The sequence below is a fragment of the Macaca nemestrina genome, chromosome 4, assembly GCF_043159975.1.
Source record: "Macaca nemestrina isolate mMacNem1 chromosome 4, mMacNem.hap1, whole genome shotgun sequence".
In the NCBI taxonomy this organism is placed as follows: Eukaryota; Metazoa; Chordata; class Mammalia; order Primates; family Cercopithecidae; genus Macaca; species Macaca nemestrina.
Genome location: NC_092128.1, coordinates 175,845,810 through 175,866,026, shown reverse-complemented (window position 1 = coordinate 175,866,026; position 20,217 = coordinate 175,845,810). Strand labels below are relative to the sequence as shown.

Below are 20,217 nucleotides of genomic sequence, written 5' to 3'. Positions count from 1 at the left end.
CCACTAAAACAAACAAACAAACAAAAATAGGGCCTTGAAGAAATGGCTGATTCCAGGGGTCTGGAGAAACAAAAACATAAAGTGAGCTTGAAACATCTTACTGTAACAGAAAGTAAAATAAGGTCAAAAAGCTGATGGCGATGTAGCAAGAGAATACAGAAGCCATTGCAGAGAGTTTTACTGGCCAAATTAGGGACAATATAGACATCAAAATGATCAATTACAGAAATGGATTTTAGATATTGATTTGAAAACGACTCCATGAATCTGTACTGTCACTAAAAAAGTAAAAAAAAAAAAGTGGGAAAGGAGAAGAGAAAGTCTGATTTACAGAAGAATGGCAACTAATAAATTTAGAAGGAGTAATAGAGAGTAATACCAAATAACCATTTTGCAGATACTATAGTAATCATGAATTCTGAAAAGAATCATTAATGGATGCTAAAATTATTGGTTGAAATTCTGAGGAATATTTACAGAGTCTAAAAGTATCATCACTCCACAGATTACTTATTAATTACAAGCAGGACCTTTACAATGGAGAAAGGTCCATAACTGAGTGATTAAACTTACCATGGGTGACCATGGTCAATAATAATAATAACTGAATTGCACATTTTAAAATGACTAAAAGAGTGTAATTGGATTATTTGTAACACAAACGATAAATGCTTGAAGGGATGGATACCCCATGTGTCTCCATGATCACATTGCCTACCTGTATCAAACTATCTCATGTACCCCACAAACATATACACCTACTATGTACCCACAGAGATTAAAAAAAGAAAAACTTACCATGGGACAAATTGGCACCATAAGCTGCCTGATGTGATGCACTGAGAAAGACACACTACCTAGGTAAGATTTTTGCCAAAAAATGTCAAACTTGTGTAATCCAGATCCAAATAGGGGACATTCTGGAAAAGAAAAAAACAAAAACAAAAACAACTGATGAGGACTCTTCAAGAATGTCAATGTTGGCCAGGCATGGTGGCTCACACCTGTAATCCCAGCACAAGGTGGGTGGATCACCTGAGGTCAAGAGTTCGAGACCAGCCTTGCCAACAGAGCAAACATAGAGACCCTATCTCTACTAAAAATACCAAAAATTAGCCAGGCGTGGTTGTGCATGCCTGTAATCCCAGCTACCTGGGAGGCTGAGGCAGGAGAATTGCTTCAACCTGGGAGGTGAAGAGGTTGCAGTGAGCTGAGATCTCGCCACTGCACTCCAGCCTGGGTGACAGAGCAAGACTCTGTCTCAAAAAAAAAAAAAAAAAAAAAGTCAGTGTCATGAAAGTTAAAAGACAAGAAGAAAAAAGGAAAGGATAGGCTGTCCTAGAATAAAGGAGACTAAATACCCATGGCAACTAAATGCAATGCACAATCTTTACAAGATACCAGATTGGGGATAAAACAACAGCCATGAAAGACATTACTCGGATAAGTGAGGGAATTTTGAATATGAACTCGATGTTAGATAACAGTAGTATGTTAATGTAAAACTTCCTGAGTGTGATAACTGTATTATGGGTATGTAGAGAAACGCCCTTGTTCTTAGGGGATACTCACTGAAGTATTGAGGGCTGCAGTATCAGGATGTCCGCAGGTAACTTTGAAATGACTCAGCAAAGCTAAAGAGAGAAAGCAAATGTAGCAAAATATTAACAGTGATGAATCTAGATGAAGGATATGTGGGTAATCGTTGTATTATTCTTGCTTTTATGTGTGTTGGTGTGTTGAGAGAGGGTCTTTTTCTGTCGCCCAGGAAGGAGTGCAGTAGTGCGATCACAGTTCCCTGTAACATCTAATTCCTGGACTCAAGTGATTCTTGAGTAGCTGGGACTACATGTGTGTGCCACCATACCCAGCTAATTTTTTTATTTTTAGTTTTTTTAATAGTGATGGGGTCTAGCTATGTTGCCCAGGCTAGTCTCGATCTCCTGGCCTCAAGAAATCTTCCTGCCTGGGCCTGCCAAAGTGCTGGGGATTACAGGCGTGAGCCACCATGCCAGCCTCCTGCTTGTTTTTTGCTTTTTCCTCCGAGACGGAGCCTTGCTGTGTCACCCAGGCTGGAGTGCAATGGCACAATCTCAGCTCACTGCAACCTCTGCCTCCTGGGTTCAAGCAATTCTTCTGCCTCAACCTCCCGAGTAGCTGGGATTACAGGCATGCACCACCACACCTGGCTAATTTTTTTGTATTTTTAGTAGAGACAGGGTTTCACCATGTTGGGCAGGCTGGTCTTGAACTCCTGGCCTCATGATCTGCCCACCTCAGCCTCCCAAAGTGCTAGGATTACAGGTGTGAGCCACCACGCCTAGCTCTGCTTGTTTTTATACATTTGAATTTTTCCAAAATACAAAGTTGGGAAAATGAATGAGGTATATTTATACATACTTAAAAGAGCTGCAAATCCCAAGCTGAAAGGAAAAAGCAAGTTATAAAACAACACATACAGTATGATACCATTTAGTTAAAAAATACACAGAACATTACTGTAGATAAATAGATGCTGTATCTGTGCGGAAAACAGAAAACAGTCTAGGTGTTTTGAGCAGAGAATGACTAAAGCAATCAGGAAGGGAATGAACCAAAAATTAACATTTAATACCTTTTAGGATTTAAACCACATGATTAGTTTATAAGTTATTCTTATTTTCTTCTTTGTATTGTTCTCTATTTTCTGAATTTCTAAAATGTGCAAGCAGTACTTTTATAATTAGGAAAAAGTTACTTTTTAAAGTTCATTTGTAGTTTTTAACAAATTCAAAGCTGCATCTGATTCTGTTATGTAATCACAGTCTAATCTTACTGGATGTTTATTGTATGACTTTGCTGCCCTCTAGTAACACTAAACAATACAGAAAAAAAGAAACATCAATTATTCTATGTTTTATACCTAGAGGGCATGTTTATAACTGTTGTCTTCCATAATATATCTGCTTCAAATTTTTTCCAAAAGGGACAATGATGTATGAATGATACTGACCCAACAGGTACTAAGTGGGTTCTTTCAGGAAGGGTGCATAGATTGCTATTTTTGCTGTTTCATTGGTCACACTATTCTCAGATGTACAATATAAAGTGTCCATTGTGAATGTAATATAAATATCTAGTTATACTATGGTTATAGTTCTGAATAATACTCTTTCACATAGTAACACTAGAAGATAAAAAATTCTGAACTGGATAAAATGATTTCAAAAGCTCATTTTACATGAAATGTTTGAAGAAAAGTTTACTACAGAAGACACCTTGAAGCTGTTCATTGTAATCATCTTGCAGGAAGATGTTCTGCCTCAGCCCCCGAAGTCCCTACACATTTTCTAATGATAAAGATACTTAAACGGCCATTGGCACTGTTAGGGCTCACAATACCACAAAGCATGCCACTTTAGCATGCTGAGTACTTTGAACTACAGGAGACTGGAAAACCACAGAAGGACCTCAGAACCAGGGTCTCCCTGACCTTCTCCTGCCCTCCTGTCTCTGGCCCCTCTTTCTCTCCCAAAGCACAGGGAGAGGCTCTTTGAACTTCTCATACCTGCCTAAAGATAGATCCTCCAAAAAGAAACTCAATTGTCATGAGTCTCCTCCCCAGGAATCTCATCAATCAAGGAAGATTGACTGCATCCCAAGACAAGAGATTGAAGGTCAACACCATGCCCAGACAGACTTGGCACAGGCTCTATCACCTATTCATCTTTCCCCCAAATTATTTTCTCAACCTTGAGTTACCTATATCCTTCCCTCTCTCTCCTCTTTGACGAAGGTATATAAGCTTCTAAATTTCATTCCGTTATTGGGTACTCACTTTTTCCTATGATGCTCCTGTGCATATAATAAATTTGTGTGCCTTTTTTCCCTCTTACTCTGTCTACTGACTATTTACTTCAGTCCTTCAGAGGGTAAAGAGAATGGCTCAAGCCTGCAATCCCAACAGTTCGGGAGGCCAAGGTGGGCAGATTACTTGAGGTCAGGAGTTCAAGACCAGCCTGGCCAACACAGGAGCTTGTGGGGTGTGTGGATCATCTCTACTAAAAATACAAAATTTAACTGGACATAGTGGTGCATGGTTATAATCCCAGCTACTTGGGAGGCTGAGGGGGGATGATTGCTTGAACCTGGGAGGTGGAGGTTGCTGAGATCATGCCACTGCACTCCAGCCTGGGGGTAGAGCGAGACTCTGTCTCATTGCTTGAACCTGGGAAGTGGAGGTTGCAGTAAGCTGAGATCGTGCCACTGCACTCCAGACTGGGTGACAGAGTGACACTCCATCTCAAAAAACAAAAACAAAACAAAACAAAACAACAACAAAATAAGTTTTAAAAAATAAGAAAGCTTATAAAATAAAAGTTATAGTAAGCTATTTATTATTGAGGAAAGAAATATGTTTAAATACTTAGCGTAGCCTAAGTGTACAGTTGTTTATAAAATCTACAGCAGTGCACAGTAATATCCTGGGCCTTCGTATTCACTCACCACTCACTCACTGACTCACCCAGAGCAACCTCCAGTCCTGTAAGCTCCATTCCTGGTAAATGCCCTATACCATTTTTAAAGCTTTTATGCCATATTTTTACTGTATCTTTTCTATGTTTAGGTGCAGATACTTACCATTGTGTTACAATTGCTACAGTATTCAGTACAGTAACATGCTGTATAGGTTTGCAGCCTGGGAGCAATAAGCTACGCCATACAGCCTAGGTATGCAGTAGGCTATACCAATAGGTTTGTGTAAGTATGTGATGAAATTGCCTAATGGCATATTTCTCAGAATGTATCCCCATCAAGTGACACGATTGTATTGTGACTTACTTTAAAATGGCAGGTGCTCTTCCCTCTGTTCATATACCAATCACCACTTTTACACTGGGAGAAATTTTTGAAATTTCAGGCCAACAAAATAACATATTCTGCTTCTGGACCTTATTTTTGCTACCTCTACCCTAATCATTTTACTGCAAATCTTTCTCTTGGCTCAGGTGTCTGGAGGCTGACCAGGCACAATTTGAATCTTCCATAATTAGAAAAGGGAGTTCAATTTCACTAGTGAAACAGTCTGTCGGAATCAGAACTGACATCAATGCTGAACAGCCAGAATATAAGAACTGAGAGTAATATGAGTAGAATGGAAGCCAGATGTTATTAACCTTTCCTATTAACTAGAAGAAAATGTTCATGTTATAGCGGATGCGCTTAGCTCCAAAACTGAGTCCTAGTTGTGCACACGTCAAATCTAATTTTAAAAATGTAAAAATTAGGCCAGGTGTGGTGGCTCATGCCTTAATCCCAGCACTTCAGAAGGCCAAAGCAGGCAGATCACGAGGTCAGGGGTCTGAGACCAGCTTGGCCAACACGGTAAAACCCCATCTCTACTAAAAATACAAAAATTAGCCGGGTGTGGTGCCGGGTGCTCCTAATCCCAGCTACTCGGGAGGCTGAGGCAGGAGAATCGCTTGAACCCGGGAGGCAGAGGTTGCAGTGAGCTGAGATCGTGCCATTGCATTCCAGCCTGGGTGAGAGGAGCAAGACTCTGTCTCAAAAAACAAAACAAAACAAAAATACAAAAATTATCCTGGCATGGTCACATATGCTTGTAATCCTAGCTACTCGAGAGGCTGAGACATGAGAATTGCTTGTGTGGGAGGCAGAGGTTGCAGTGAGCCGAGATCATCACCGCACTCCAGTCTGGGCTATAGAGCAAGACTCCGTCTCAAACAAACAAACAAACAATAAATAAATAAATAAAATAAAAAGAAATGCTTGGAGTGCTCGGGATCTTCCGCTTCAACCTGGACTTTAACTGTTACTGAAATTTCGACAGGATGGTGTGGGCAAACAGGCATCCTAATGTTTGCTGATATAAGTACAAACTGCATAACTGCTATAAAAATAAATTTGGAAGGAGCAAAATCATAAATGCACATATTGAGATCAAGCAATTCCAATTCTATTTCATCCTCCAGATGTGACAATTTTTCAAAGCTTTTCGTTACAGCACTGATTAAGACTAGAAATAATCTAAATATCAATGTTTATGGAACTGGCTAAATAAATTATGGTATATCCCAACAATGAATCACTATGCAGCTACTAAAAACAAACAAACAAAGCCGTGCGCAGTGGCTCACACTTGTAATCCCTGCACTTTGGGAGGCCGAGGCTGGCGTATCACGAGGTCAAGAGATTGAGACCATCCTGGCCAACATGGTGAAACAGTCTCTACTAAAAATACAAAAATAAATTAGCCGGGCGTGGTGGCGCGTGCCTGTAATCCCAGCTACTCGGGAGGCTGAGGTAGGAGAATCACTTGAACCCGGGAGGCGGAGGTTGCAGTGAGCCGAGATCGTGCTACTGCACTCTAGCCTGGGCTACAAGAGCGAAACTTCGTCTCAAAAAAACAAAACAAAACAAAACCTTCATATACGGATATGGGCAGATTTCCAATTTATGGTAGGCTAAAAATGCACTGTTTACACACCATCTGTGTAAAAAGGGGAACACATTAAAATATGCGTATTTATTTGCTTTTATGTTTGCAGAACATCTTTAGAGGATCATAAGAAACTGTTAACATTGACACTGAGGAAGTGAACAGTCTTCCAGACATGGGTGGATTTTTTTCACTCTACCGAATACCCTTTTAATTTTGAAACATCAAAATGAATTTGCACACACAGGTGCACGCCAGAAGGAAAAACTTCAAGTTCGGGGAGGAGACAGGGAAAGCCGGTGAGTTCAACCTCAGGAGCAATCACCCTGTGAAGGTGTGGCCATTGAGGGTTTTGTCACCCACGTCTGAGAACTGTCACAACCTTCCCCACCCCCGGCTCGGTTTTCCTTCCACTTGTTTCTGAAACTCACTAAGCTTCGGAAAGTATTTACTCAAAGAATTGCTAGCAAACTTGGCGTTCTTACGAAAACACTTTTGCTTTCTTTGTTACTGAGAGACTGGGGAGCAGGGAACATCAAGCCAGGTAACATTGTATCATAAATGAAATTCAGTATCTTTGAAGTAACATTGTATCAAAACTGAAATTCAACGTCTTTGAAGTAACATTGTATCATTAAAGAAACTCAAATGTCTTTGAATTAACATTGTATCATAAAAGAAATTCAATGTCTGAGTTAACATTGTATCATAAATAAAATTCACTGTCTCTGTAAGAGTTCTGTAGCTATAAAGCTGTAGAAGTACAAAGTATTACTCAAGAGTAACTAGTGATTACCAATAGTCACACCTCCGGTCAAAGTTTGGATAGGACTATTTCACCTCCTAGACCACACTTTCCTTCCCCAAAGCCGCTTCTCTCTCTGATCCCTCCCCTCCTCCGCTTGGCTGGAGGATTCCTCACCCAACCGCTCCGCGTAAGTGCGAAGACGCACTGCAGCAGCGCAGTCTGAGGGACAACAGAGCCTACTCTTTTTTCTCATCTCTATGATCCTCTTTGTGACCTGTCAAACAACACCGGAGTTCCAAGCTAATAGTCCTCCAATCCGACAGAGGGAGATGCAAAGAGCCGACGCTCTCGCGAGAGGTGTGCGGCTCGCTCGCTCTCTCTCGCTCCCTCTCTTTTTTTCTCCGAGTATTGAGAGCGCGTGGGAGCACAAGCGCATGCGCGCTCGTGGGGTGCGCGGTAGCAACAGAGAGGACTCGACCCGGCTGGAGCTGGGGAGAACGCGCGTGCGCCGTCACGAGCTCGGCGCTGCCGGGACCGCGGTGTGGAAGCGGGTGTTCGACCGCCGTGCGGGCCGCGGAGATGTTCCGAAAGGCCCGGCGGGTGAACGTGCGCAAGCGGAACGACTCCGAAGAGGAAGAGCGGGAACGCGATGAGGAGCAGGAGCCGCCGCCGTTGTTGCCGCCGCCGGGCACTGGCGAAGAGGCGGGCCCCGGCGGCGGCGACAGGGCCCCTGGGGGGGAGTCGCTGCTGGGCCCGGGGCCGCCGCCGCCTTCCGCGCTGACCCCGGGCCTCGGAGCTGAGGCCGGGGGCTGCTTCCCCAGCGGCGCGGAGCCCGGCAACGGGCTGAAGACGCGCAAGAGGCCTCGCGAGAACAAAGAGATGCCCCGGGCCAGCCTGCTCAGCTTCCAGGACGAGGAGGAAGGTAAAGTCCGCGCTTCGGGCGCCCTTAGACGGCCGCATCCCCGACCCAGGCCCCAGTACCCGGCCCCCGTATTCTCTGGACCCCCAGCCCCCTAGCCCTGGAACGGAGTCCCCTGCCGCCCGACCGGCTGCGAATCTTCCCCAGCCTCCGGCCTTCTGCTCGGGCAAGGGACGCGTTCCCGCGCTGCCACCAGCCTTTTCTTAACCACCTCCTCTGCATCGTCTTCCTGGGCATTTCCTACTCCACGCGGCGGGAGCTCAGATTGGGCATTCTGAATGTTTCGGGGGAAATTCGGTGTTCCCTGTCCTGCCTCTTTTCTGCCTGGCGTGTTTCAGAGCCAACTTGGTGTGGGTCCCCTGTCTGCTCTCGGCATGCTTTCCGAGCCCACTGCAGGTCACTGCGCCCACACTTCTTGGAGCCTCTGTCCAGGCATCCTCGACCATGAAGGCCGGGTTTGTAATACTAGGAGAGGGAACAGAAGCCTGGAGTTGCAGCTCTGGTTTTGAGTGACCTTGGGCCAGTCCCTTGCAGTCGCTGAGCCTCAGTTTACCCATAAAAGTAATTACGGGTAGCTAATACCCAGCCTTCTTCGCACTGACTTTGGGAACAGTGAAGCGAGACGGTGTAATAGTAAAAGCAAGGCAGTTTCTCCAATTCCTTGTGGGAGACCAGGGTGCAGTGGATTTAGATTGCTGATCTTAAATGAGCCTTAAATCTTTTCTTCTGACCATTTGAATGTGCATAACCCAATTAATTCCGTGTTACGAAAAAAGAAATCAAGTTTTGGAACTCTTACTTGCATTTTTATTCGAGAGGCTTTCAGGTTTCCAGTAAGGTAGGCAGTTTATCTTTGGCATTTCTGTTACTTTTTATTTGGTTTGTGAGGAGTACAGACAGATTTTTGTTTTTGAGATACATGAGCTATTTTTTAGAAGTATTTAGTACTTTTAAAATTTCAAATCAAAGAAAAGTGATTTGCTCTTACCTTAGCCTTAAAACAACTATGTCAGCTTATGGTGGATGTAGTTACTCAGAATTGACAGCACCTTTTTATTTTAGATACTTTGTTTCAGATTCGTTAATAACTTGATGATGTGGTTTTTCAGAAACATTTTGAATGATTTTTTCCCCTCCTTAAATAGATGATTTAAGGAAGACAGTAGGAAAATTTTGTGAAGTTACATGTGCTAGTCCTTTAAAAAGTCTCAAAATCTCATTACTTCACAGTAATTTAGGAAGTTGACCTCTGTTTTTGGAGTCTGTGACAGACTTGAAATAATTATACAATGAATTTGACATATGAGTATATATACTTGGGAGAATTTATCTGAACAGCACGTAAGATCATGTGAAAGAAGGGAAAATATTTTCAGAAAATAGTTTCTACAGACTTCATTTAATTTCCTTTTTAAGAAAATGAAGAAGTTTTCAAAGTGAAGAAATCAAGTTATAGCAAAAAGATAGTAAAATTGCTCAAGAAGGAATATAAAGAAGATCTTGAAAAATCGAAGATTAAGACAGAACTCAACTCATCAGCTGAAAGTAAGTACCAAACTAATTGAATTCTTTTGAAATGACAAAATGAAAGCTCTTTCTCACAGTGATTTGCTATATATCTTCTGAATTCATTCGGTGGACCCCGTGGTTGTCAAGGGCCCTCATTGAGTAGCAATACAATTCTGTTATTTAATTGTAACACAACTGCTTTGTAAATGTATTTTTTAAAAAGACAGAATTGTTGCCACTGGAACATTTCTGCTGCAATGACTAGATTCTCTCACAGTTTTCCTTCTTGTGTGCAGACTGCTGTTGAACAGAGAAAGGTTTCTCATTTCAGCCTAAGACACAGGTTTATTCCTGTTCGAAGGAGTGTTGTGCAGATTCCTGTATTTGTGTTTTGTAGAGACAGATTTGCAATTTCCTTGGTGGTATTTCCACAGTGGATTTTATTCTTACAGAACTTTTAGGAAAGCCCTAAGTTTAATATTGGTATTACTTCCATTCAGCAGCCTTATCTGGTACTAGATGAAGACTCCTTAGAATAATGAGGCAGTTGTATTGTACAGACATCTCTTACGTCTCTCAAAACCTTAGTTTAAAAAACTTTAAGCAGTTATTTTGTCTTTAGGAAAGTGGATCCAGTATAATATTCCATGATCTGAGTTATTCTCATGCAAATGCTGTTTTGTTTTATGGAATTAATGAGAGAATCATGACTTTCCAGATTCTCACAGGCTTAATGTGAAAAAGTATGGCATTGTATCTCAAATTTACAATCTGATTGTGAAGACAATATCTCATAACCATGTAAGAGGATTCAGTGTTTGCCAAAATGTTCAATCGGTGTTCCAAAGGATAGCTACGCTTTCAGAGGAGAGAGGACTGCTTGATGGAAAAAGTGGGACTTGAAGATGGATCTTTGATAATTAAAATTCCAAAAGGGAAGGTATTGGGATTATGATCAAGGATTAAAATGACTAAAGCCGTTTTGGAAAAGAACAAGTACACCTGATAGGTCTGAGTAGATGATTTGTGAAGGAAGTAGTTAGAGGTTTCATGTGAAAGACACGTTGACAGATTGTGAAGGATGTTCAGTATCCAGTAAGGGTTTACATTTGCTGTAGTGGCTTGCCAAGATGATGACATGATAAATGCCTTTTGAAACTTTAGCCTGGTATTAATATGCAGCATGAGGAGAGATTGGAGGTCTAAAGCAGTTTAAACTCAAGGGCCAGCTTTGATCCATTAATAGTGGGTTTAAAAAGGTCTCACAGTTGAGCAAGAGTAAAGGCTTCTACTGACTTAGTAGGAAATTCTGGGTGAGTTAAAAATGTTTTCTGTTGTTGTAGGGGGAGAAGTGGAAAGAAAGAATGATTTGAGAACCATTCCAAGGGAAGAATTGATAGGCTTGATGTACACTTTGCCATGTTGGATTTAAAAGAACGGTCAAAGTTGAGCTTTTGACCTGGAGTGTCTTAATTCATTTTTCTGCTCCTGTAACAGAATACTACAGACTGGGTAATTTATAAACAATAGAAGTTTATTTGGTTTACAGTTCTGGAGGCTGGGAGGGCCAAGAGAATGGCACAGGCATCTGCTAAGGGCCTTTATGTTGTGTCATAACATGGTAGAAGGGCAGGTGAGCCTCCAAGACAGAGAGGGAGTATCCTGCCAAACTCACCCTTTTATCAGGAGCCAGCTCCTGGGATAACAGCATTAATCTCCTCAGGTTGTAACTGCCATTTAAAGGCCCCACCTGTTGATAGTGTTACAGTGTAATTAATTTCAACATGAGCTTTGGAGGGGACACTCAAACCATAGGGTGACTTGGTTATGAATAATTATATATAGGAATAGCGAAGGCAAGTGGAAGGAGGAATGTTTTTAGGAGAACTGGTTATTTTGGAGTCTAGGAGACTGCCTTATTTTCCCCAGAATTCTTGAGACCAGTTATAATGAGAGAGTAGAAGAAAGGTCAGGATGAGTGACAACTGAGAAAGGCCTGTTGTCATGGTTGCTGTATTAAGTCTCTTTTCACGCTGCTGATAAAGACATACCCAAGACTGGGAAAGAGGTTTAATTGGACTTACAGTTCCACGTGACTGGGGAGGCCTCAGAATCATGGCAGGAGGTGAAAGGCACATCTTACAAGGCGGCAGCAAGAGCAAATGAGGAGGAAGCAAAAGCGGAAACCCCTAATAAACTCATCAGTTCTCGTGAGACTTATTTACTGTCATGAGAATGGCATGGGAAAGACCAGCCCCCATGATTTAGTTACCTCCCCGTGGGTCCCTTCCACAACACGTAGGAATTCTGGGAGGTACAATTCAAGTTGAGATTTGAATGGGGACACAGCCAAACCATATTAGTTGCCATTTATTGTTGGGTTGAGAAATGGAAACAAGTGTGAAGTTTAGGAAGCCATCTCTGACCGCTTCCTTCCTTCTACCCTCACCTAATTCTGATACTCCACTCACCAGATAACTCCAATTAATGTCCTCCCTGAAGGCAGAGTCTGATTGTATTTTAGATTGTCGTTGTTAACACTGAAATGAAGGTCTGTCATTGACAATCAGAACTCTTCCTACCTTCAACCCTCTTTAGTAGGCAGAGACAATTAACTTCAAAATAACCACGGTATTGACTTGAGAACCCCATTTTTCTGATATTCTTAAAATAATGAGTTCAATTTTTAACTTGAAGTTGAGTGGAAGTAGCCAGTGAATAGAGATATAGATTTGGGGGTAGTGCTTATTGCGGTGATAATTAAAGGTGGATGGAATTGATGAGGGAGCCTTATATAAAGGAAAAATTCCTGAAGACCAAAGACTTCTACTCTAGTAAGCTTACATGTAGAGGAAGGGATTTACCAAAGAGATAAAAGAATCAGAAAGGCCAAAGAGGAAAAGGGAAGAAGGTTTCAGGAAGATGATGGTCGCTTGTGTGAACTAGCACAAGAAAAGTCAGGAAAAGTGAGGACCAAGGAGGGGCTGTTGGCAGGATTGCCCAGCTTTTCTCTTGAAGAGGGCTTCTAACTGGGTGAGAGTGGCCCATCAACCAGACCCAGTGCCCTCAGAGCTGTTTGGAAGAAGGAACACCTTTTGCTAAATTGCTTAATGATGCTGTCATATATGAATTAGCCATGCTTGCAGCCATTGGGTTAGCTGCTGAGCTTAGGTTGGGTGAAATCAAAGGCCATTCGTAGGGTCAAGGCACAAAAGTTGGTGAGGAAGTAGAGGGCAGCAGGTCCACACTGCTTCCTTGGGAAGTTTGGCAGAGAGAGACATAGGCAATCACTAGAGGGACCAATGGAGTCAAGTGGGAAAGCGCTCTTTTTATGAAGAGAAGCCTGTGCCTCTTTGTAGAAGAGGAGAGGGAGAGCCTGACCAGGTTTAAGGTGAAGTGGATAATAATTGTGAGAGCAGGTTTCCTGAAGTAGTAGTAAATGAAATTGAAGGCATGAATGGAGCCTTGAAAAAGGTTATTTAACATCTGTATAGAGATGTTTGGAAGGGTAACACGTGACCACTAACATTCACATATCACCATGCTTTGGACTTGTGTTTGCTCAATCATAAGCAAATACTTGTGAATTTAATGTAACATTGACTCTTAAAATTTGTAGGAGTGGTTCATTATCTAAGCATACCTGATGTAGTAGACCTTTTGCACTTTTGTTTTTAGTCCATTAAAAGCCATTGGTTTAGCATGGGTTTATTTGTTTTGTTTTTGAGATGGAATCTCATTCTGTTGCTCAGACTGGAGTGCAGTGGGGTGATTTCAGCTCACTGCAGCCTCTGCCTCCTGGGTTCAAGCGATTCTCCTGCCTCAGCCTCCTGAGTAGCTGGGACTACAGGTGTGTGCCACCACACCCGGCTAATTTTGTATATTTAGTAGAGACGGGGTCTCACCATGTTGGCCAGGCTGGTCTTGAACTCCTGATCTCAGGTGATCCGCCGGCCTTGGCCTCCCAGAGTGCTGGGATTACAGGTGTGAGCCACCATGCCTTGCCTAGCATGAGTTTAGAGCAAAAGGAAATAGGTAGTTTTTACTCCATCTAATAATGTGATAAAGTTAGTTTTAAAATCTTATAGCTTCAGAATCCACTTCAGAAGGAAGTCTGGGTAATGAGAAAATGGTAAATGGAAAAAAAAAAAAAAAAAAAAAAAAGAGCCTAAAACAGGTGACCTGAAATCTTCTTGGTAAAGTTAAAAAGAGGGGAGGGATGTTATCTCTGGGACTATTACTTAAGGGAGTACAGTATGGTTTGAGAAGGAAGAAGTTTGAAGTAGTTTTGGGGACAGGAACATTCTAAGGAAATGACAGAAAAATATCTTTCATATTGAGAATAAACTTTTGCTTTACTCTTTCTTCAGTATATTCCTTGTGCCTGTTGTGAGTATTACCAGGTTCATTGCTTCAAGGTGAAACACTTTGATTTGGCTGTAGTAGGATTATTTAATTATAAGCAATGTAAACCAGGGCAGTTTATCATTAAGATGTAGTGGTGCCTCCTGGATGCCAATGGCAGGAAAGCAATCTTGAAATGGGCCTCAGGAGTGGATTAGAACTGAGAATTAGGAAACTCTCTTCTCTGTCCAGATGGCCCAATGTGGCCATTCCTCAGCTCCCTTCCTAGTTTACATATGGTTGTTCTTCTTAGTGTCATGTAGCCTTTAGTTTCAGTCCTGATTCCAGATTCCCAGAAAGAGAGTCGGTTACCTCTGCTTCAGTCAGACATCCACTCCTAAACATTGAGTCATGGTAGTGGGTCCGGCTTGCACAGTGTATATGTGACTGCTGGGATCTTATCTCTTTAGATGATAGGTGGCACGTGGTTTTGAGCTAAGAAGGTATTCCATGTAAGTGTCCATTACTAAGAGACTTAGCTGGACTGTAAATGTGCTTTGTTCATAACAGAGTTGCCTTGAATGGGCTTAGGGTTTAATGAAATACTAACATAAAATGAAGTAATGCTTAAAAGAGGTACAAGCAGTTCCTTGTGGGAGTTTAGAGGAAACAGTTTTGATAAATTGTTGACATTTTGATAAAATCAACTGAAGATGGGATGGAGCGGGGCCTCAAATGCATCCTTTATTTTATCTTCTGTATTATTTTTACCTAATCCTGTCTGTTATGCTATTTCATACTCATGCACTCAAGAGTTTTGAGTTTTTAATAAACAAAACAATTCAAGCTTTACTGGATTGAGCCCATAATTGAATGAAAAGTTCCTTTTTTTTAAATTAAATATTTTGATGTCAATACCATAGAAATAAGCTTTCTTAATTTATGAATTTTATTTTACATATATTTTAATTCTTCAAAAATTTAGGTGAACAACCTTTGGACAAAACAGGACATGTTAAGGATACAAATCAAGAAGATGGAGTTATCATCAGTGAACATGGTGAAGATGAAATGGATATGGAAAGTGAAAAAGAGGAAGAAAAGCCAAAGACTGGTGGAGCTTTTTCAAATGCTTTATCTTCATTGAATGTTCTCCGTCCAGGTGTGTACTCAAAAGTATTTCTCAGAAGTAAACCAAACCCGCAAGAATGGGCCATCTTTAAAGATGATTATTAAGAAGGAGTTAGCTAAGTCGTGTTTCTTATTATGACATCGCTGTTTGAAGAGGGAGTTTTTCCATTTGCAAATATAAAAAATAGGAGAAACAGAAGTTTCCCACCTTTTCCAAGTTTATTCACAGACAGGTAATTTTATTTTGCAAATGAGTCTTCAAGTAAGTGGAAAAATGGTCCTGTAGTCCTTTTTAATGTATCAGATTGAGACTGACTTAACTTTCTTCTGAACTGCTGCTAAAAGCAAAACTAGTTTCTGTTAGTTTTTTTGTTTGTTTTTGTTTTGTTTTGGTTTGGTTTTTTGAGATGGAGTCTCGCTCTGTCGCCCAGGCTAGAGTGCAATGGCACGATCTTGGCTCACTGTACCCACCACCTCCCGGGTTCAAGCAATTCTCCTGCCTCAGCCTCCTGAGTAGCTGGGACTAAAGGCAACCACCACCGCACCCAGCTGATTTTTGTATTTTTAGTAGAGATGGGGTTTCTCCATGTTGGCCAGGCTGGTCTTGAACTCCTGAACTCAGGTGATCCGCCTGCCTCGGCCTCCCAAAGTTCTGGGATTACAGGTGTGAACCACTGCACCCGGCCTAATTTCTGTTTGTTTTATGTCCATACTCCTTTTTACTTTTCTGCAAAAAATAGTTTGCAGGTCTATCCACTGGCTAATCAGCTTTTGAATAAATAAGTGCTCAGTAGCCAGATTTAAATTATGAAGCAGTACCATTTAACTCCTGTTAATGTTTATACAATTTAAAAACATGCTACTCTGGGCTGAGAAAGTTGTAGTAAATTCTATACATACATCACTAGTGGGAGTCTAATTTGTACAGTCCTTATGGGAAACTCTTTGGCAATATGAATCAATAGATCTCAAAATGTTCTTACTCTTGACCCAGTAATTTCATATCTAGAAATTTATCCCAAGGAAATAATGTTTTTATTGGAACATTTGCAATGAGCAACATTTTCTAGCAGGAGGGGAAAGGTTCGTTAGTTAATTATAGTAACTTTACTTGATAGGATATTATGTAGCTGTTAAAATAATGATTAGGCAAGTAGGGAGGCATTAATTTTTACTGTAGTCAAAAGGTCAGTTAATGTGTGAGGTAGATTATGCCTTATCCAGAAAATGTTAAGCCATTAAAAATTATGTTTATGGAGAACAATAACATGGAATAAAGCTTATGATATGAGAAATAATTAGGTACAAAATTAAATATTTAGTATGATTACAGGTGAACTAAAAACTATCTGCAAGAGAAATGTACTATACATCATATAGTGCCTTTTCAGGGTCATGAGATTGTATTTATCTCTTTCAGCATCATAATACAGTTTTGTAACTTTTTTTTTTTTTGAGACGAAATTTCGTTCTTGTTGCCCAGGCTGGAGTGCAATGGTGCAATCTCAGCTTGTGCAACTTCTGCCTCCTGGGTTCAAGTGATTCTCCTGCCTTAGCCTCCCGAGTAGCTGGGATTACAGGTGCCTGCCACCACATCTGGCTAATTTTTTGTCTTTTTAGTAGAGATGGGGTTTCACCATGTTGGCCAGGCTGGTCTTGAACTCCTGACCTCAGGTGTGAGCCACCGTGCCCGGCCACTTTTATTTGTTAAAAATGAAGAAAAAAATTACAGTTAAAACAAAACTGCTTTGGTGGGTTTTTCCTTTTTACCCCGTCCCACTCTTTCCCATATATATTACCATTATATGTTCTTCTTAATTTCCTCAGTGACTTTTATACTCCATTTAAACTCAATTAACAATCTTTCAGATTGCAGACACAGTGTGGGAAGGAGGTGCCAGCAGTTGAAACATCACTGTGATGAGGCTATCTTGGATTATTTTACCTTTCATATTTTCAAGAAAATAGAAACTTTGCACTTCTCATACTGTCATATTCTTACCATTTGTTTCTAGGAGAAATTCCAGATGCAGCTTTTATACATGCTGCAAGGAAAAAGCGCCAAATGGCCCGAGAATTGGGAGATTTCACTCCTCATGATAATGAGCCTGGCAAAGGCCGCCTTGTTAGAGAAGATGAGAATGATGCCAGTGATGATGAAGATGACGACGAGAAACGCCGGATAGTTTTTTCTGTGAAAGAAAAGTCACAAAGACAAAAAATTGCCGAGGAAATAGGTAACTTGATTTAATTGAATAGTAAGCCTATTGCGTTGCCTTTTTTTGTTTGTTTTAAGGCAGTGTCATTCCATCACTTAGGCCAGAGTGCAGTGGTACAATCATAGCTCACTGCAGTGTCTTGACTTGTGGACTCAAACAGTGCCCCTGTCTCAGCCTCTCAAGTAGCTGTGACTACAGGTGTTTGTCACCACACCTGGCTAATTTTTTTATTTTTAATTTTTTTGTAGTTATGGAGTCTCACTGTGTCTGGTGTCTTAACTCTTGGCTTCAAGAGATCCTCCTGCCTTGGCCTCCCGAAGTGCTGGGATTACAGGCATGAGCCACCATGCCTGGCCTCTAATGCTGTTAAATGTGATTTGATATTATAGTCAAGTAAAAAGTATTTAGACTTATTACATTTTATGTTAGAGGACTGTTCTTGGGTACAAGTATCTTATTGGAATTTTTAAAAACTATAATATCATTGTGATAACTAATGTTTATTGAACATTTATTGTGCAGCTGGTATTGTGCTTAGCAATTTACATGCATAAATTCATATAATTCTGTATTCTTAGGAGGCATTAGATTTTGTTCCCTTTGTTGATGTCAAGTTTACAGAGGTTAAGAAACACATCCAAGATTTTAACTATTACATTAATACTGCCTTTAGCTTCAAGGAATACTGTGTTTAAAACAGGCAAAGTCAGGACTACCAAATGAGAGAGGAGATCATATTAGACATTTTAGTAAGATTGAGTTAATAGTTTTGCTCAGTTCTTGTGAAATGTCAGGTCAGCATCTTTTACCTCTTTGCTCTTTGAGTGTTACTTACTTTTCTTTGTTGCTCATGGCTGTAGGAATTGAGGGGAGTGATGATGATGCTTTAGTAACTGGAGAACAGGATGAAGAGCTCAGCCGATGGGAACAGGAGCAGATAAGGAAAGGAATTAATATCCCTCAGGTAAGACAAAATAATTAAACTAAAAATTAAAAGTAGATTAAAAAGCCTTTTTTATTGAATCTTTGTCATTTCAAGTAACAAAATCCCATGAGGATACACGCACGCACACACACACGTAGGCTTTTAGAAGAAACTGCATTGTGTTCAGCTTTTTGCAGTCAGAATGATGGAGGAATTTCCAGTTTCTTAGATCAATTTTTCTCAAAGTGGTCCTTAATTTTAGCAGCATCGGCGCCACCTGGTAGCTCATTAGAAACGCAAATTATCAGCCCCCAGGGACCTACAGAGTCAGAAACTTGGGGTGGTGGGGCCAGCAATCTTTGTTTAACAAGCCCTCCAGGTGATGCTGATGCACACTAAAGTTTGAGAACCATTGCTTTAAATGGAATTTTTTTGTGTGTATAGCTTATTTTTTTGGACTTTAAGCATTATTTTGAAGAAGATGGATTTCTCAGTAATACAAAAATTTGAGATGGATGAAAAATATCTTCCCTAATAGTTAAAACAATTTGTTTTATAAAAGTAATACAGTGAGAAAAATTGCATAAACATAAACCTATTTTTGTTACTAGTGTTTTGAGGCAGAATTCGCATACATTTGGGTGAAGTTAAGAAAAATGACACAATAGAGAAAGTCTTGGACTGGATGTCAGGAGTTTTGGATTCTAATCTCTGGTTGCCCATTGATTCTGTGACCATGGGCAAGGCATTTATCCTCTTTCATTGATCAAAGGTGGCCTTAAATGACTTTTGATGTTCCTTCCAACTCTTGAGTGCTGTTTTTCTGCAAATTATTAGAAATAAATGCAGTGATTCCACCAAGAGATACAACATTCATTCAATCCTGCTTTTATCTAATTTTGAAGAGTTCTGCAATTATTACATAATGTTTGGCAAATAGGTATAATTTTTTGCTGTTGTTTTTTTAACCCTAAAGGCGTATTATTGTTTTCAAAGTTTTTTTTTTTTTTTTTTTTTTTTTTTTTTTGAGACGGAGTCTGGCTCTGTCACCCAGGCTGGAGTGCAGTGGCGCGATCTCGGCTCACTGCAAGCTCCGCCTCCCGGGTTTACGCCATTCTCCTGCCTCAGCCTCCCGAGTAGCTGGGACTACAGGCGCCCGCCACCTCGCCCGGCTAGTTTTTTGTATTTTTTAGTAGAGACGGGGTTTCACCGTGTTAGCCAGGATGGTCTCGATCTCCTGACCTCGTGATCCGCCCGTCTCGGCCTCCCAAAGTGCTGGGATTACAGGCTTGAGCCACCGCGCCTGGCCGTTTTCAAAGTTTTAACTACTGGATTTCATCTATATCCCATTTCTTTTCTAGGTTCAAGCCAGTCAGCCCACGGAAGTGAATATGTACTACCAGAACACTTACCAGACAATGCCTTACAGCTCATCCTATGGCATTCCTTATAGTTATACGGCCTATGGATCATCAGATGCCAAATCTCAAAAAACAGATAATACAGTCCCTTTCAAAACTCCCAGTAATGAGATGACTCCCGTTACTATTGATTTGGTAAAGAAACAGCTTAAAGACAGGTAGGGCAGATCAACTTCTTAAAGACCTGTCCGCTAGCTTTCTGTTCCCTCAGGCAACATGTAGTCTGGGGTAGCAGATGCAGAATATCAGCAAAGAAGATTCACTGGCCCAGCTTCAAAAGCTAAACAGAAGATGACTTCATACTTTGTTCTGCTACCTTCTTGGATTACTTCTGTGGAAGCCTCGAAAAGTTATAAAAAATGCCACTCCATGATCTTGTTGAAGACATTTCTGAGTTTGTACCTCTCGGACTCTGAAAAAGTGTAGTCACGCTATGGGGGGAAAAGCAAAACAGTGAGATTTTGGTTAGCCCACAAAACTGCAAAATCTGTAAACTGCCATTTTTTGTTTTTTGAGAAAAAAAGCAGTACAGATGAAAAGATGCCATTCCAAATATTTTTAT

At 40.9% G+C, this 20,217-nt stretch overlaps 1 protein-coding gene across 2 annotated transcripts in view; it reads left to right on the top strand.

Annotated features, from left to right (window-relative positions):
• The first annotated feature begins 7,309 nt into the window (after positions 1-7,309).
• Positions 7,310-20,217, top strand: part of LOC105472712 (PAX3 and PAX7 binding protein 1) — a 38,537-nt gene continuing 25,629 nt past the window's right edge. For both annotated transcript variants that reach the window (XM_011726222.2, XM_011726223.3), the window contains exons 1-6: positions 7,310-8,109; positions 9,523-9,651; positions 14,945-15,121; positions 17,106-17,327; positions 18,170-18,273; positions 19,596-19,813. In XM_011726222.2, coding sequence (XP_011724524.1) covers positions 7,767-8,109; positions 9,523-9,651; positions 14,945-15,121; positions 17,106-17,327; positions 18,170-18,273; positions 19,596-19,813 — 1,193 coding nt within the window. In that variant the 5' untranslated portion in view covers positions 7,310-7,766. The remainder of the gene's footprint in view (positions 8,110-9,522; positions 9,652-14,944; positions 15,122-17,105; positions 17,328-18,169; positions 18,274-19,595; positions 19,814-20,217) is intronic.